This window comes from Arachis duranensis, chromosome 6, assembly GCF_000817695.3.
Source record: "Arachis duranensis cultivar V14167 chromosome 6, aradu.V14167.gnm2.J7QH, whole genome shotgun sequence".
Classification (NCBI taxonomy): Eukaryota; Viridiplantae; Streptophyta; class Magnoliopsida; order Fabales; family Fabaceae; genus Arachis; species Arachis duranensis.
The window spans coordinates 105097784-105117336 of record NC_029777.3 but is presented as its reverse complement, the minus strand read 5'-3'; the positions used below and the strand labels follow the sequence as shown (position 1 = coordinate 105117336).

The following is a 19553-nucleotide window of genomic DNA, read 5'->3' as shown; positions in this document are numbered from 1 at the left end:
GAAATTCTGGAGAAGGAATGTTAAGATTAGAATTAGAAAAAAAAATAATTTAAAATTGTTAAGTAATTTTTTAATGTTGAAATAATTTTGTCCTACAAAATCATATTTTATGAATATAAATAATAATTTTTTTTATAGATAAATTTATCAGCGTTTAAAATTTTATAGGTAAAAATTAAATAATAATTTATTCTTAAATTTATCATATAATTATACAAAATAGGAAATATTTTATCTCGTAATATTTACAAAAACGAAAGCAATTACCATATTTTAATATCATATTAAGTGTATACAAAAAATTAATTAATTAAAAAATTATTTGTATAAAATATATATTTATATATAAATATATAATATCTGATTTGATTATTAATTTTTTGAAATACATAGTATTTTTATTTAAATACTTATCGATATTTTATCTACTGTTATATTTATTTTTTTATTTTTGTATTAGGTTTATGCTAAAATTGAGTTTAATAATATGATTAACATCTAATATAAGAATAAAATAAAACATGCAGACAAGTTGAAATAAAATAAATTGACGACTTGAGGTAGTTTCATCTTTCAAGTTTCTACAACTGGAGACAAACAATCTGAGCCGCCACATTGTCCAAACTCCAACCACTCTTTCTCTATTCTGTCTCACCGAATCTATACAATACTTAAAATAAATAAATAAATAAATAAACTATCAGTGTTGTCTTTAAAATTTATTAAAAAATTTTAAAAGTATTTTAAATTTTATTGTTTCTATTTTATTTTAAAAGTTTTTATTTGTATTAAATATATTTATAACGACTAATTTTTTAAAAAAATTGACACTAATTTAATAATAATTTTATAAAAATAATCTTTAACACAAACAAACAAGATATAATTGACATATATTATTATTATTAAATTATTCCTAAATTTTATAAAATTTAGCTGTCAAATATATTTGATACAAATCAAGAACTTTAAAAATAAAATAAAACCTGAAAATATTTTAAAAATTTTTAATAAAATTTTGAAAAAAAAATATATTTTAATCTTAAAAAAAGCTTATGTAAATCATCCATACCAAATGACCAATCCTAATTATTTTTTAAATAATTTGTTGGAGAACAAATGAATAAAAATAATTTTATAAACTTGATCTTTATGTAAATTTTAAAAATAATTTGTTTCTTTTTGGCTAAAATTCAATTGATATTAATATGTAAAATAAAATAAAAGATTAAGGACGGTTTTGGTGATTAAAATTTGTTTCTTTGGATACTTATTTGAGATATTATTGAAACGATTATTGAGCTTATAAATTATAATAGTTATTTGGTGTTTCAATGTTTCATCCTGTTGTATACTATTTTTCTTCACTCAGTGACCCCATCATTATTCTTGTTCTGCACATGGAGTGAAATAAAAAACCTCATTCATTAGCCTCAAAACAGAAAGAAGAAGAGCGAAGAAGAAAAAAATGGGTTGTGGGAACATGTTCTTCACAATTCTAGTGACATTCTCAGTGGCACTGATCACATACAACATCCTAATCTCAGCAAATGCGCCATTGAAGCAAGACTTTCCAGGACCTTCTACAAGACTCCCTTCAATCTCCGTTGACCCGCTGATTAAGATGCCACTTCACAGATCAACACATTCCAATTCCAACAAGCGACTCTTCCACACTGCAGTAACTGCTTCCGATTCTGTGTATAACACGTGGCAGTGCAGAGTGATGTATTACTGGTTCAAGAAGATGAGGGATCAGGGAGGACCTGAATCCGCCATGGGAGGCTTCACCAGGATTCTTCATTCTGGAAAGCCTGATCAGTTCATGGATGAGATCCCTACCTTCGTGGCTCAGCCTTTGCCAGCTGGCGTGGATCAGGTTCAGGTTTTTCCCTTTTTTTGGGGTTTTGAATTGTGTTTTGTACTGTGTACACAAATGTTAATGCTATGATTTGGTTTTCATTCCTTCCTCCTATGAAGTGTGTGTGTTTGTTCTGTTACAAGTTACAATTAGGTTCTGTCCATTATGTTGTGTTATTATAGAATTAGATAACTAGGAAATGTGTGCTTCAAATTGTGAATAATTTGTATAAATGTTATGCCTTGCGCTTGTTCTTGAAGTATGGTATTTTAAGTGCTATGCCTTGCACTTTTTCTTTGGGTAAAATGCTTTGGATTTCATTCGTCCTGGTTACTATCTGATTTCAAAAAGAAAGTAAAGAAAATTGTAAATGCATATACTATTTTTCTTTTAAGGTATTTAAAAGTTATTGTAAAAAAATTAAGAATAAGTGGTTGTAAATGTCCTAAAGCATTTTTCAAATGTTCTCCGAGAGCAAATACATCCTCCAAGAAGCAAGAGCATGCAAGTATTTCTCATAGTAAATGGAGGTTTGTTCTTGGAAATGTAGCCAATTTAGTTCCTGAATATGATTATGAACTTCTAGTACTTGCTTAACAATGTGCGATAATTCGAGGACTAAATTATAAGCAATGTTAATTTTCAGTGATCAAAGTTGTTTTATGTAATCTTACTTGACTCTTTTCTATGGCAGGGTTACATTGTCCTTAACAGGCCAGGGGCATTTGTGCAATGGCTACAGCAAGCAGATATCAAAGAAGAGTATGGGGTTATTTCAACTTCAAATTTCTAAGTGCTATACTTTGATCATTATTTTGTTAAAGGAATTTTGGGTTTTGACTTTTGTTAGTGTCATTTGTATTGCATATTTTCAGTTACATATTGATGTCAGAGCCAGATCATATAATTGTCAAGCCTATACCAAACTTAGCTAGAGATGGTCTTGGAGCTGCATTCCCTTTCTTTTATATTGAGCCAAAGAAGTATGAGAAGGTGCTAAGGAAGTACTTCCCTGAGGAGAAAGGACCAATAACCAATATAGACCCGATTGGCAATTCACCTGTTATTGTTGCCAAGGTATCTTTCAATTTATTTCCGTCCAAAACTAAGTGTCTTCTAGGTTATGTTTGATAAGTGTACAGAGATAGACTACAGAGATAAGACAGAAATGTCTTGATAAGAGAGAAAAGTTGTGTTGAATACAATTTTTATTTTCTTTTTAAGTTTTGGTAAAAAGACACATATTCTTGGATGAAAGTAGTAGTATTTATGGATAGTCTCTTGATTTTGGTCCACCCTTTAACTATATATGTAACGTATGTTAGGAATCCCTGAAGAAGATTGCTCCCACTTGGATGAATGTTTCCCTGGCAATGAAGAAGGATCCTGAAACAGATAAAGCTTTTGGATGGGTGCTTGAAATGTAATAATTGTCCTTCTCTAGATTCATTAGGCTTTCCAAATCTTTCTCCAACTAGGCTTGTAATGTTTTTTACATCACTGATACAGGTATGCTTATGCCGTTTCATCTGCACTTCATGGTGTTGGTAACATTCTACACAAGGAATTCATGATTCAGGTTCAACTTTTTTTTTTTAATGGATTTTCCCCTGTCATGAATTAATAAGGTTCCTCTGGTAATAATACCTAATATAATTATGATTTATGTGTGTATATATATATATATATATTATATATATATACATATATGAAAAGTGCTTTTTGTTAAAAGAGCTGATTTTTTTGTCAAAAATAGATTGAAATAAATGCATGCAAAAATGCCCATCGAAAAACACAAGTTCCATGCCATAACTCATAAGAAGATAGTACATTAAGTGGTTTTCCTGCTTTATACTTATTCATCGTTTATGTTTGGCAGCCTCCATGGGACAAAAAAATTGGGAATACATACATAATTCACTACACTTATGGATGTGACTATAATATGAAGGTACTGTGCTGAAAATTGAGCTCGAACACACCTTTCTTATCTTTATTGAAGTTAGAAAGGTAGATCTTTTGAGTTTCACTCAGAATAACATGTATATATTCAGGGTGAGCTGACGTATGGAAAGATTGGAGAGTGGAGATTTGACAAAAGATCTTATGATCATGTTGCTCCCCCCAAAAACTTGACATTGCCACCACCTGGTGTTCCCGAAAGTGTGGTACGTTTCCTCTTCCTTTGTAATTTTGATCATAAATTATTTAGAATAGAAAATACGTTATTTTGGGGGAATTTACGCACACTATAAGATGGTCCAACGTATTAAAATTAGAAGAAACTGGAATTAAAATCACGTAATCAATGAACTAGTTATCTTTAGACAATTATTTAATTGCACTTGTGGTTTCAGTTAATAAGCTTAGGGTTTAGTGTTTTAACTTTTAAGAGCATTAGAGCTGAGGGCCTCCATTTTTTATGTTATATGCTTTGGTGTTTAATTGGACTTTAAACCTCCTAAACTACACCCCAAGAAATTTTCTTCATGAATAAATATGTTTAAGAACAAACCATTTGGAGGACTATGAGCAATTCAGTTATCATTACTGTACAGGTGACCCTTGTCAAAATGGTAAACGAAGCCACAGCAAATATTCCGAACTGGTGGTCATAGAAGCCTCTCTGAAGGTGTTTCACAACTTGCCTATGCCAAATATGGGCAACGTACACATCACTCATAACTGTTTTGTGTAGTTTATACATAGCTGCTGTGTAATTTACATGTTTCGAAATACTAATTTAAGCCCTCTGTACCTTGAGATGTCATTAATCCTTGTGGACTTCTGGGGGAAAAGGATATGTTAGTAGAAAAGAAAAATCTGTAACAAGGACCACGGATATCTGATTCTCTAATGCCATGGGAACCTTGCATGGGTGCAAAGCTTGGGCACATACATGTGACTGCTAATGACATGCAATGGTTGTCATCATAAAATGGTTTCTTTAATTTCTTAACATTGCGATTGAAACTACTCTATCCTTTCAACCTTGAAAAAGAGAATATTTCTCCCCCAACCTTTCTCCCAGTACTAAATCCACAAACAAGTGACAATTTCAAGAGTCTTAATTACATACATTCTCACGAATCATACATGTTATCAACAATCGCTATAATCAGTTAAGATAGCGCCTGCAATTTTTGGAATTGCAATAACATGGAATCTTCTTTCCTTCATCTTCGTTGTTAAAGTGGTAATCGTATGTTATTTCTTCACCAGGATATATGTCCCTCTCTGCAAAAAAGACAACCTTCAAAAACCAAAAGCCACATGGTTAAAACTCTACACTGTGTAACAAAATTAAACTCTTATAATATAAAAACCTTTTAAACATTGTAAATTAAAAATGACCAGCTGCAAATATTCTTAATTTCTTATACATTAAATGTATGTATTATATACATTCAAGTATTTATCTACTGTCAACCCAGCCAACGAAGGTCCAATATTATATCTTAAAAACATTTCTAAATAATACATTTTAACAAACATATGCCATATGCGGTATGCCTAAAGATACAACATAGTAACCTTGTCATAATCATGTCCATCAACAATTAGTTTGTGCCGCCTCTATGTATGGTGGTGTGAATATACTATCTTGGAGTGTTTTATTTTAACTCTAAATTTAACTGGAGTGCGTGGAAGATTACCTTCTTCTCATGCCTTATAGTAACCACTTTCGCCACGCAATTCGGCTGACCATGTAAAGAAAAACATTAGTTACAATGCACAATTGTTGCAAGTAAAAAAAAAGACGGATAAGATTTGTTATAACAATCACATTGATAATGGTCACAGTTCTTAGTTATCTCAAGCAAAAAGATAAATGAAATAAGTGTTCATAGAGAAGGGTAAGAAGGCCCGGATCTCCAGCTTGTTCATTCACATGAATTTTTGGGTATAACACCCAAGACATCAAACTTGAGTCTGACCCAAAACTACTTTATAACTAATATCTAATTAACAAAACAGAACCTAAAAAAAAGAAGTCAAGTCAGTTTTTCAAAAGTAATACCAAGCATGAGTGATTAACAAAACGGGCTATGCCCCCTTTCTTTGTGGCATCAATAATATGTTCTTTGTCAATCCTGAAGAAGTAGCAAGCACCCTTGTACTGAAGTTTTCTTTCAGATTGATATTCAATCTCTCTTTTATCAGCTACCCGTGACCCCACAATTTCGCCAACATACTCAACAACCTATCCAAGCATCAGAAACATCATATATGCAACCACAGTAAAGAGCAAATATGAATACTAAAGGCTAGCATCAAACCATTTCACCACGGGAAATGAATCGAGAAGTGTAAAGACCAAGGGCATGAATTCCTGATTTGTAAACAACAAGGTGTTTCCAGCCCTTTGCTAGCTTGTACCGAGCATATTCCTTCTGCATATACGAGTTAGATATTCAGGACAATAGGCTGAATTTTACCCAAAAAATAAGTATGGCAACTAGGTATGTAAATATATCTTCCCACTTAAAATTGCTTGTTTCTGAAAAGCTGAAGTCCATGTCTAGGTCAAGTAAAAAGTCCATAATTAGCACAAGGTTGAGAAAACTATATAAACTGATCTTCTAGACATAAACAAGGTGTCTTATACAAGCCACATAGATCAAAGAAAGGATAATCCAAAACATCAATCAACAAACAACTGACTGGTAAATACAATTTTAGTTCAGTTATTTCAAAACCTATTAGTAAACATAATACAACAACAACAACAACAAAGCCTTGTCCCACTAAGTGGGGTTGGCTCCATGAATCAAACGACGCCATTGTGCTCTGTAGATATAACCACACAAAAATTGCGGCCTATAGATATAACTTGAACATACCCGACAATCATGCTCAATATCTGATGCGGGCTTAGGGAGTCTTTGTGGACACGATTTCTGCCCATTAATGTGAATCCAAGCATTTAACTGTTCTTCAGGAACAAGGCATCCACTTCCTCCCTTTCCCTTTAAGGCACTGTAACAATATCTATGGAAACCATCCCGTTTACAGCCCTTGTAACCCTAAAATGCTCCAAAGTCATCAAATCACAGGAAACATATCAAACAACACTCAGATAACCATTCAGATAAACTAATTGTTAATCCAAAAATGTCAGGAAAGGAAGAAAATACCTCTGTCCTGGCACAGGTAAATTCCCTTTCTTCTAAGCTATCTATATCATCAACAGGATCATACTTGGACTGATATCTAGGGTCAACAGCATGAAGCATACATCTTCCATAAAATCCAACGTTCTCATCATCATCGCCTTCAGTCTCACATTGCAACAGGTTCTGCGAAAAAAAAAAAAAAATGAAAACAATGCTAGAGGACATCTGATTGATCCACAACAGAAGTTGAAATTTAGCAAGATCAACAGAATGGAAACCAGAACCACCAGCCAGCCTAAGTTAAAAGCAAAGGAAAGGAAGAGGACATAATTTGGCTTTGGTAAGTGTTTTTGCTAACAAGTTTCCTATTTTCTAATTATATGATAATTTAGTGAACAACTTTCCTTAACTTCTCTCTTACTCATTTTGATTTTTTGCAGTTTCTCGTAAATTCTCCATTTATTTAAGTAAAGGTATGTTGGAAATAAAAAATGTGACCAACGTGGTAGTTACAATTATATGAGTAAAGATATAAAATACAAATATAATAACCTTTTCATATTGGTATTGACGATTTCCTAATGGACTATTTTACGCAAATGTCTATTTTTTATTAGAATAAATTATTGCAACAAATACTAAAAGAAGAAATCTTTTAACCACAAAAAAAATTAGTAATACGATGAAAATATATTTTATTGAAATTAGTAACTTTTTATGTCAATATTTGTAAGCAATCAGACCTTTTAGAATTTCACGGAGACAAGAAGCATAACAAAGCAAAATTCAATTGTTCAATTGGGATTTGAAGCAGCGTCACTTAGCAAGCGTCTATGCTACTAGTTTTATAGTCTTTGGTTTTTAGGGTTTTTTTTTGGGGGTGGGGAGCTCTGCCAGTGTCAGAAAGGACAGATCTTTCAGGCGGATGGTACTCGTTTTGTACTAGGCCAATATGACTAAAGATCACAAATGCTTCAATTATTAGGATAGTAATAATTGCCACATAAGATAGAACTTTCTTAAAAGATAAAATCGATACATAGAAGCATTTTTCAATTGAAGGTACCATATTAAAGCCAGAAAATTGTATGATGCAAACACCAACATATCTTACAAAAAATACCTTTTGATGAGCACACCAAGGATGAAACTTGACCAAACAATTGACAATCCTGCACTCTATACAAGAACCACCCCAGCGGTTGCAGATGGAACAAACCTGGAAAAGGTGACAATAGTCAACATTTGGGGAGTGTCACCTTGAATTTACATGTATCTTTTAACCAGAATTTATAACTGATAAAACAATTTCCTTTATACAGACCATAACATCACACTGAAAGGATTCGATGTCCAGTGTTAACCCCTTAAAGGGTTAGGATTTTCTAGCAGATACTAAGTCCATTCATTAGACCAAACACTCAACCAAGGCTTACTATATGCTTCTGAGTCCTGAATATAAAAATCAAAGAAACTTGGTCCAAATATGATTAGAACAAACAAATGCGACACGATTTGACTTCATGAAAGCATAGAAGAGAGATGCTTAACTTTATTCAACACCGGCTGAACTCAATCAAATGCAACAAAAAAAAATAATATAGAACTCCAATGTAATTAACCATTTTAAGAAAAAAGGACGCAAGTCCGTATTTTATTTCATCAAGTAATCATTGTAGGACCCAGATATAAATATAGAACTTAAAACAGTAGCAATAATCCAATAGAAGCTATGCATAGTACCATATACAGACACTGCTATCATAGGAATACCAATGTCAGTATATCTAATATGCTGGACAGATTTGAGAATGTATTCAACATATAGAACGCCCAATAGACAATAGCATCTAGATGACAGTATATGTAAAGAACAATAATGTCAAGTTCTTCTGGTTGTTTTTGGCTCCTGTATAGTGCAACTCTTATCTCTATATTGTATTATTCTTCTCTCTATGTTAACAAAATTATTTTGTCAAAAAATATATATTCTAGTGGTTGATTGATTGACATAAAAATTGATATAAAATGCAACCAAGAATTTCTGTTAGGAACTCACCACATCTTCTCTAGGAAGTGTAACACCAGATACATCAAAAGCACTCATTGTATTAACATTCGGGCATCTTGTTCCAGGAGTCCAAAGCCCACAAACCATATGAATCCACTGCTTTACAGATGTATCATGAACTCCTGCTGTAATGCTGTTATGAACCTTTAAAATATTGTAAGGGACATTTTGCATTTGATTTGTTGACATCTCAACTTTCAACTGGTCTGATCTTGAGATCTCAACATTCCCAGACTTCAAACCACATGTTTGGTCAAATTTTAGTTCAGATTTTGTGGAATCAAATACATCTGCTTCCTTCTCAAAAAGTTCAGGTGTAGTACTATGCTTAGACATGCCACCTTTTTCAATACTCCACGCTTTTAAGAGGCTTTTCACCATTGTGCGATTCTGTGTTGCTCGAGTCATGGCTCCACCTCCATAACCACACAGGACACAAGCCTTGATGTTTGACCCGCAACATGCCAAAAGAAGAAAAGTAGTTTAAATTAAGTTCAAGTTGGGTAAGTCATATTGGAAAGTTTGTATCTGAAACTGCAAAATTGATAATAGCTAAGTAGAAGCAGTAGTTAATTCCCAAAGGCAATAAATGATCAAGAGATGATTGAAACTATGGCATTTGGAGTGAGCCTATCAATGAGTCAAAATAAAATTATGCGAAATTTCAAAGCAAAGATCATGAGCAACAGTACCAAAGATCAACACAGAAAAAAAAAAGGAAAAATGAAAAAGCCTATTCAACCAAAATATGAATAAATATACAATTTCTTTTGAGTTTGTTCGGCATGGTCTACAACACCAACGGCCTTTTTTAGGTAATGTGGAGATTCCATAGCAAGCCTGATGAACCTGAAATAAAACAAAACGGAGACAGCATTAGACTTGTCTCATACAATATATATGAACAATTAAATTGATAAACCTTATTTGAAACATTTACATACTCTAATTAGACAGCGACTACACTCCAACAAACAGTTAATGTCATCATTGCTCGAGTTTTGGCACACAGAGCAGAATGCGTCTGAATTTTGGATGGAGATTCCCATGCATTCTTGAACAAAGCTGCAAATGCATATGTACCATAAGAAAAATATGCACCCTCTAGAGAAACCATGAGCACTTAAATGGACCTAGTAGGTTAGTACTAAATAAGTAACAGAACTTCAAATCTGCTCACTTTCTGCTTTTGGTGTTACACCAACCATGCTCCTTATCTTCACCATACTCCACCACAATATCCTTCACTTTGGTTTCTGCCATTCATTACAAAACCATTGTAAGACGGAACTACTTAGAAAAATAATCCATCACACATAGATAGTAACTATAACAGAACAGACAAAGGCATCAAAAGCGTTAAACCATCAAAAGCATTCTTTAATAAAAAGAAAATCAGATTCACCTTTAGCAGTCAGTTCATTAATACTGCGTACTTTCCTAATTTCCTTGTTCTTCAGCTTCAATGGAGCTATGTTTACAATACTATTACCATGTATAGCTTTGGATTCTCTCTTTGCTTTGAAAATAACAAGTGACGTGTTGCCCCTCTCCAAACCGGGTTGACCACAGCAGTGTTCATTACTTCCAAAGCTCAATCTCTTCAATTTCTTTTTCGAAGTTAATCTAGGTACCTTACATCTTTTGGCACTTTTAAGAACCTTACTGAGAGAAACAAATTTTGGAATTTTTGGCAATTCTCCAGCCAATTCTTCACTGCATATTTCACCATATTCTCCACATACTATTGGCCTTGTGATTCTATTGGCATTTGTCCCCCTGGTAAACATTGACTCAACCTTGCCAATTTCAGTTTCCTCTAAATCTGGATCTTGCATTTGAAAATGCCCAACACAATCAGAAGGGAAATATGCTCTTTGTTTCTTTCTTCTAGGAACGTCATGTAAGCCACGAAACTCGTCATCTGAACTTGATTCCGACACATGACTATCTTCTTTGTCACTATGACGTGCACTTAGAAAATGGTTACCAGGAAATTTGGGTGACAAAGCAGTGTGTTTATGCTTGGCATTAGACTGGAGAAAAGCGGCATTAGCAGATGATTTTCGCTGAGTTGATGGAAAGTACATTTGCCTTTCATCGTTCTTGTTATGCAATAAGAAAGGTGAAGGCAATGAGGCATCTAAATTCTTCAGCCTATTTCTCCTTTTCTTTTTTCCTTTTAAGTCCTTGACATTTTGAGATTGATTGGCTTTATAATGACCAGAAAGTATATGACTTTGGTCCTGGCTTTTTTGCCTTGTCATAGAATCTAACAGCTTAAGCTCATCAAGGAGACTACGACATGGTTTATCTTGATCATTTATGACTCTCAAATGACCTTTGTTCAAGTAACTCTCACATGTGGAGCCTAAAAACTCAGAACTTCTTTCACTTTCAACTGCATCAGGTGACCAACCTTTATTGATTACTGAGCCCTCATCAAGTACAAGATTGTTGGAATCAGTAGCATCCCCACCATCAATAATGCAAGAATCAATCTTATTGAACTCCATGGAAGCTTGAGTGACCATAGGTGCACAAGACCCAGTCGAGACATTAGACTTTTCTTGCACTTTCAACATGTCTTCCATATTAAAATTCCTTTTGAAGCGTTTAGCAGAAGCATTTACACTTTGAACATCATCTTGTCCTTCCGCTGCTATTGGATCTAAAGATTTTGCATCACAATCTGCTTTCCATAGCTTACTTGGTACACCTCTCCATTGATGAGTACTTTCATCCTTTGAAATTATCTTCAAAGGAGTTTCACCACTAGATTTTGCAAATTGTTTAAAATTATAAGTTGATCCATTTCCCAAAAAAAAATTGGTACTAGAAAGGTTTTGCCCTGCAGCAAAAGTGTATCTTCCCAAATTCGTATCCACTGGTTTCTCAGTGAAATTGTTGGATGCACTTGATCTCTGAAACAGTGTATTGTCATTGTTTATTCCAAGGCTGAAATATAAAATCGAGGAAGAGAAAAAGTAATTAGTTATGGAACTAAGAATTTCGATCATAAAATATAGAATAAATAATAACTTCTGCATCAGAAAATCAAGTGACAAGCATCATTGCAGAAACTGTAGCATCCAATTTCTTAGGTAAGAGAAAACTTGAAGCCTCATTACTCATTATTTCTTGAAATATAATTAAATGTTCAAACACATTCACTCATCCAACCTCTACCAGATGATTTCACCTGTAAAACTCTACATGTTTGGAAACATATTTTTTCATTCACTTTCTGTGCCACACTTTTTTTAACTTTTTCTAGAGACGTTGGAAACCAACATATACATGCTTTGGGATTGAGACAACTAATAAATATGCTTGAAAAAAGGAATTACAAGTAAAACAAGACTGTAGTAGTTTCATCTAAAGTGTCAAGTAATAGGTAAAAAAGCAACACTACAATTAAGACAACAAACCATAAAAAGGTATCCAAAGTAAAGAATACAAAGTACACATGTCCTCTGGAAATAGAGATATCAGACAGTATCAATATCAAAGTATTTTCCCACAATGTGAAGTTGGCAACATGAATCAAACATCATTGCATCCTATTATAAATAATTTGACACTCTACTAAAGGCCATATAGCGTGTTGCTTAGGGAGAGAATCCAGCGCAGCCAGTATAAACACAATCAATATACACACCCATAAACTTTCAACAAAGTTTACATCAGTTCTCAACTATCAAATACAACCCATTTTCTTTTATCTTGACTAACACAGGTTAAGTTTTTGGATACAGAACAAATGAGTGGATAAAAAATGACACCAGCCATCATGAACAGGTCCTCCCAAGACAGATGATACCACAATAACTAAAACTCCCATGGTTTTTTAACTTTGTCCCACTCTATTTTTGACAAAAAAAAATATATGTACATTAACTTTGAACTCAAAAACTAGGTCTCTGTTCAGTTCTAAGAGGCCACAAACATGCAACTACCATTTTAATAATTACACCTTGATTATGTCAATGGCTGATGTTCCTTCCTAACAGTCATGTACTCCTTTTCTTTTGTCCCTCCCAAAATTCTCACATGTTTGATTCACTAGGTTTAAAAATATTTGCAACTAGGTAACAGTTTTAGAGGGTATAATAGCCACCAATAACCCTGATCCTGAAGGCCTGAACTTAAAAAAAACTTAATAAAGGAAAACCAATACCTACAGATGCCTTAGAAATAAGCTGAACTGAATATGCTGCATGATTCTAATGGCAACAAGTCACAAAAGTTATCCCAAAGCAAAATGCAAGTAATATTATCCTTATAACGTAAGCTGATAATGGTCGCAATCACCTCAACGATTGCCCTTCATTTTGAAGATTGTAGGCCTGTTTACATTGTGATTTCTTTTCTTTAGAATGTAAAGGTAATGCTGTCAAGCCAGAGAAACAGTATCTATTCAAACCTGTATGAAAGATAACCACTATTGAGCATGCACATAGTACAAAGAATAAAGTTCCAGAATCCTTGCAAAATCAAAACAGTTAAAAGGGGAGATCAGATAGCCATTGTGCATGCCTGTGAGTGAAGCCAGCTTCTCTAAATCATCAGTGGTATCAGGACTCCCACAAGGACCTCTTTTTTGTGGCAATTTAAATGTAGCGCCAAAAGAGAACTGTTCAGACGTCAAAGCCTCATATACGTCGGGATGAGCTTCTGAAGTGTTGCTGGATCTCTTGTGCTTTTGATTCATTTTATGAAAATGCAATGCATGTCGTTGCTTAGATAACTCCAGTATCTGCGTCACTGCAAGCAACCTCATATTTTCATCAAGCAAAGGTCTGTCCAAGTTAATGCTCTGTTGCTGTGGTGTAGTAGTCTGATTTGATGTAGAATTTGGTACAAGCAAGGGAAAGCCCTTCAGAATTCCTTCTAATGGAATTGTCGTCCCTGAGGTGAAATGATTCTTTTGTCCAACAGAAGACACATTTCTAGAATCACAGAGAAAATTTACACCAGCAGATGTATCGAACGGCAACCTTGATTCATTATATGACTCGTATATCTTTCCTTTAACAGTTGAAATACAACTACCATTGCCACCAACAGCTCCTCTGATGGAACTTGGATATTTCACTAGATTACTAATTCCAAATCCAGAGTTTAATTTAGCACAAGGATCTTTAGCAAAGTTAACACCTTCATCATTGCCCAAACCTTTAATAGATCCCACTGCTGAACAATCCAATTGCCTTCCCGTGTGACCATTATTTTTCCAGGGAACATTAATAGGAGCAAACTGCATGCCATTAAATTCATCATGTTTCTTGGATATGTCAGGTCCACTATCATTCTTCAAAATTTCACTAGCTTTTGTCTTTCCCTCTGGCTGAAGATTTAACTGTGGAAGTGGTGAAAACAACAAACTGTTGGCTGCACTGTCAGGTTTTGATCTAGCTGCACCACCAAAAGCATTGCTAACACCAGGCATATAGTTCTTGATTTTAGGCTGAGGTTGATCAACCATTTTGAAGGAACCATAACCATGGCAAAAATTATTCTGCAATTTCCCCTCACTGCTATGCACTGCATCCAATTAACCAAATCCATTCTTATGAGTTTTTATTCAAAATGACAAGCGACATAAGTAAAAACTGAATAACATCAATAAACAATTGAATAAATAGCACTATAGCATTATCAATAATCAGCTAAGGTAAACATTAATTTAACGTACTATTAATCATTGGCTTTGCAAGATGCAAATTTGGAGGGCTGACAAGGGCATTAAATAATGGATGTCCTATAAATGATGGAACTGGATTTCCTGTCTGAGGGGGTTGTCCAAGCCTCAGCTCAATATTAGACGATGCTGCATCTTTGCCTATAAGCACATCTTTTTCATTATTGTTTTTTATGCATTCATGATCTATTGGAAGGCTTGTTGGAATTTGTGAAGGAGAGTGGGCAACTGAAAAATTGCCATTTCGTTTAAGGGAATCAAAGAAAAGTGGTACAGGTTGACAACCATCATTCCCTTGAATTCCAACAATGTTTGTTGTTGTACATGTTCCAACAAAACCTTTGAGCGGAATTTTGCCACTTTCCTGGATTGTATTTGGTTCTTCTCTGGGAAATACACCACTAAGTAAACTGGGTTCTGTGCTGGTGGCCTTTGGAAATGGAACATAATCACAAGGCTTTGCAGACCTTAATCTGACTGCGGATGAACTCAATATTTGAGATAAATCACTCTTTGACATACTGGATGAAGATGAATTGGATCTCATCAGACTTCCTGTTGTTGATAATACTTCTGGCCAGTCCCATTCACTCTCATTGCCCAGAGACCTAATCTAAAGCACCATAAAAGTATCACCATCCAAAGTTCTTGTTGCTTCGAAGTTCAAATACATGCAAATAAGAAATACAACTCTCAAGGCCAATAGTAAAGGTAGGATGCCAAAGAAGATTATACAATATATCATAAGAGCAAATACACAAGTCAATAACATTTTTCTCTCCCTATAAGCTGGCTAGACCTCATAAATAAATGTCACTGTCAAAGGTAACATGTATGGCAATGGCCTGTTGAATGAACTAATAATATTAACTTCATAGTTAATAGGCTTGTAAGATGAGAATATTTGGAATGTCCGAAGTTAGGTTGGTTGTTTGTGGTTGCTACCCTCCAAGACAATGTACATGGCAGATATTGTCAGTAAGAGTAACCAAAGTCAAAAACTGCAGTGCAGGGACAAATAATTTTAAGCTGAATTGTCAGAATATCCCCCAAAAACAGAAAAAAAAAAACCAGATTCTTCATCTTTAGAAGCTGATAAAGAGTATCTCTGGAGAAAAGTCAGCTTTTAGCTATTTCATTTATATAAAAAATAGAACTCATAAAAATAACTTTTTTTTTCTTCAGAATTTAAAGCAAACACGCTCTTAGAACATTATATTTGCAGCTTCACATTATTCATTGATAATCTTGCTCTTTTACAACTTGTATTATGATGCTTTCGTCAAATTGTAACTAAATGCATGCAAGGAAGCGTCAGCTGACGAGCTGCCACAGCAAAGCACAGAGAGCAGCAACCTGAGCCACATCGATCTGTTTCAACACTGATTTCTATCAAAACCATGTAGTTTATCCCCAATTCCAGTCAGTTTTCAGTAGTCAGGTTTTCAAGCCACAAACAAACCAAGCAGGCGATCAGCTCAACTGTCTTCTAGCCAAACAGAACAATATAGAATGGTTCTCAAAAGCATGGCCAAGAACACAGTTTACCATACCATCAGAGGAAGGCAAAAGTAAGATAGATGTTAATGCTCACCAAGTTTATTCTACATGATATTAAGTTCCAGATGTAAGGTAAAAAAGATATATGCTTCAAGCTAGTGAATAAAATTTTATGGAACAAAACATACAGCATTCACTTTTGTCAAAAAAAATAAAGCAAAATGAAAGAGAGAAGAGAGAGACGCAAAGTGAAAGGAAATAGCAGTAAAAAAGATGCATCAAATCAGAAGGCTACTGAAGCGACTGTTGTAAATAAGGGATATACAATTAGTTCTTTTGCATCATAGTAAAACGAAATTCAAGAAAGGAAGGAAGGGGGAACGACGAAAAAAGCGGGAAATAAATACGTAAAACTATTATTTACTCATTTTCAGTCATTAATATGTGCAAAATATTCAAAACTGAAAAATCAAAACCAGTAAAGAAAGGACTGTTTTACTGAGAACTGAAAACTTATCCAACATTAATAAGCAAAAGATAGAACAGGCCATATAAAAACTCTGCATAATGCCTCATCAACCATTAAATTGTATAACATCACCTTACCCCAAACTTTAATAGGTATAAATTCTTCCATTGTGCAATGGTCTCACCATTTTCCATATGAACAGCATCCCCTGGGTTGATGCCATATAACCCTGCATGCTGCAAAATTGGATCAAATGAACAAATTAAGTATAAAATTTGTGTGATAGGAAACTAAGTTAACTCTTCAAGGAGGCCTTTTGGCGAGGCTAATTTTCAACAAAATAGTGTAGCATTATGCTGTGAAAGTATTTACCTACCTCACAAAACTTAAGAACTGACATGTGGCAAGAGTGGCATAAGCAAACAATACCAAGAAGCCCTGTATTGCTGAGAAGAAGATATCCACCTTTTAAGATAATATAAATACAAATGTGAGTTGTCAATATATGTATAATGGATATCCCTTAACCAATATGGAAAATATGTAACTCCAGCGCTCACTTTTTTCCATGCAGAACACACGAGGGCATCCACTCGTTAAAAGAGAATTAAGGTTGGAAGAGCAATGTTCTGGAACCATATTTGGCGTAGTTTGATTATCTGTAGCACAAACATTTAGACTGGATGCAGGGTTTGTACCACACCATTGGCTCCTAGAAGAAAAAGGTTCCCTTGCCTTTTTGCCACCAGGGACTGTGGACTGTGCAGCAGTATTATTACTCTGAATATCATGAAATACAGAATGAACACTATCCCTCAGACCAACCATTGCCCTGGAAGAACTATCAAGAACAGTATCTTGCCTGCTTTGCAGGTTATGACTATTTAAATTTTCAATAAAGATTCCACCACTAGATGTTGGGAAGGTTCCACTATCACTACAATCAACAACAAAGTTCCCACTTGCAGCAGTACAACTACCAGACGGGGTACAAAGTTTCTGATCAGACAAGTCTTTGAAATCATACTGCAACAGGGATGGAGGGCCATAAAGGAGAGCCACAAATGAGTTTCCAGCATCACCATGGTTAGCTGAATAACTGCAGCTGGGGTAAACAGAGTCTTGCATCTCTCCCACAAATTATCTTAAACAATGAGTAACTCCTCAGTAGGTACGTTGGCCTGCATTCAACTCCATCTATATTAACAAGCAGGGGGGAACGAATACTAATATAAAACATTGACTTTTGCATTCACTCTAAAACCCTTGTTTGGAGACACAGCAACACAAGGTTCTAGAATATGAAATGATATATCAAAAAAGCAGAAATCATAAGTGCGAAGTCACAGTTAATTGATAATCCCCAACATTTACCCCTATAATTTTATAATGATCAATTTGAACCCAAGACTTTTGTGAATTTAGACATTGACCCATGTATTAAGTTTCCATTCATTTTTAATGGAAATTTAATACATTTCACCCCAAACTAAGATTGTGAACCCACCCCCCCTCCCAAAAAAAAAAAAAATCACCACCACCAAAAAACAAGTGCAACCCAGACAACAAACAATTTTTCATGTTAACTATTTTGTTAAGGTAAAACTTAACAAAATAATCAAAGCGCAAATTTAAAAAGGATTAAGCGTTTGATTGTCATGCTTCAGTAAAATCTGAAGCTAAAGTACAGATGACCTATAATTCAGTGGTAAAATGGATATTTCTCTAAAATAATTGTCATCATGCTAATAAGAGTCTTTGAAGCTACTATTTCCTTATTACTAGCTGAATACTACTATATTAAACCACAGTCTCCACACAAGAAGCATATTAATATCATTATGCCACGGATGCGTATTCAAAGCACTCAAAACTCCGATAGATAACATGCACGAATGCATTTCCGCTGTATATCACACTCCTTAAGTCTTTTTAATAGCATTAATAATAAGAATAACAGTAATAAGTAATAATCATAAATGATTGATTCAAAGAAAACAAAACGTCGGAAAAAAGTTCCAATTACTTGCATTAAACTTCCTTTGCATTGAACCATGCAGCCATGCATTGCATGAACAACAACGCAGACTGAAAAAACCACCGACAAAATGCATTCCGCATAAAGAAGATCCATGAAACAAACATTCGCACCGGAACACACAGATAGCAAAAGGCAAACCAAAAAGGGAAAAAAAGATGGAAGCAAAATTAAAAATCTGAAAAGAAAGAAAGCATGATCGAGTAATAGATCGTTGTTACCGTCAAAGATGTGGATGGCTGAAACGGAGCTCAAAACCCTAACATTAATCCAAGAGAGGAAGGAAAAAGAAAAGATAACAAGAAAGGGGGGATGTCACCGAAAGCGAAAAATGGCAGCGATGAGAGTTGGAAACGAAACCAGTGGGTGAAACAGTGAAGAGAGAGAAATGGAAGAAACGGAGGAGTGTGAAGAGTGCAAAAACTTTTTAAAAGGAGGGAAGAGAGAGTTGCAGAGCAGAGAGAGGAGTGAGGAGAAGCACAGCACCTGAGAGTACAGTATTCATGGAATGGGTAGTAAAGTTATTGCATGCTTACTCACTTTATCCACCACCTTCGTGATGTTGTACCGCTAATATAATAAGTTTTCAATTCCGCTCTATTTATTATTAAAAAAATATAAGTAACTAATAATATTTTTGAATAATATATAAATAATGTAAATTAATAGAGTAAAAAAAATAAATTTAATAAATAATATTAAAAAATTAAAAAAGTAAATTAATGAATAATATAGTTATTTTTTATTTTGTTAATTAAAAAATTATTTATGTATAAATTTAATAATAATAATT

The 19553-nt window shown here is 34.1% G+C and overlaps 2 protein-coding genes across 4 annotated transcripts; one reads left to right on the top strand and one right to left on the bottom strand.

Annotated features, from left to right (window-relative positions):
• Nucleotides 1–1334: 1334 nt before the first annotated feature.
• On the top strand, nucleotides 1335–4820 carry LOC107495332 (hydroxyproline O-arabinosyltransferase 1). 2 transcript variants are annotated; one of them, XM_016116453.3, is made up of 8 exons: nucleotides 1335–1885; nucleotides 2556–2623; nucleotides 2737–2938; nucleotides 3187–3284; nucleotides 3371–3440; nucleotides 3741–3812; nucleotides 3916–4029; nucleotides 4420–4820. In XM_016116453.3, the coding sequence occupies exons 1-8, from the start codon at nucleotides 1469–1471 to the stop codon at nucleotides 4477–4479; spliced, it is 1101 nt and encodes a 366-aa protein (XP_015971939.1). In that variant the 5' UTR covers nucleotides 1335–1468; the 3' UTR covers nucleotides 4480–4820. The 2 variants fall into 2 exon arrangements, with proteins under 2 accessions (XP_015971939.1, XP_015971940.1); XM_016116454.3 differs by having other exon boundaries at nucleotides 1336–1879.
• Nucleotides 4787–19292, bottom strand: LOC107495328 (uncharacterized). 2 transcript variants are annotated; one of them, XM_052262593.1, is made up of 19 exons: nucleotides 18982–19292; nucleotides 17283–17903; nucleotides 17099–17187; nucleotides 16860–16958; nucleotides 14748–15366; nucleotides 13589–14596; nucleotides 13364–13475; nucleotides 10455–12007; nucleotides 10230–10305; nucleotides 9994–10114; nucleotides 9812–9898; nucleotides 9038–9490; nucleotides 8102–8197; nucleotides 7000–7161; nucleotides 6706–6888; nucleotides 6142–6255; nucleotides 5883–6065; nucleotides 5518–5562; nucleotides 4787–5114 (listed from the first exon to the last, which is right to left on the bottom strand). In XM_052262593.1, the coding sequence occupies exons 2-19, from the start codon at nucleotides 17848–17850 to the stop codon at nucleotides 4980–4982; spliced, it is 5703 nt and encodes a 1900-aa protein (XP_052118553.1). In that variant the 5' UTR covers nucleotides 17851–17903; nucleotides 18982–19292; the 3' UTR covers nucleotides 4787–4979. The 2 variants fall into 2 exon arrangements, with proteins under 2 accessions (XP_052118553.1, XP_020981067.2); XM_021125408.2 differs by lacking the exons at nucleotides 17283–17903; nucleotides 18982–19292 and having other exon boundaries at nucleotides 14748–15407; nucleotides 17099–17128.
• Nucleotides 19293–19553: the final 261 nt, after the last annotated feature.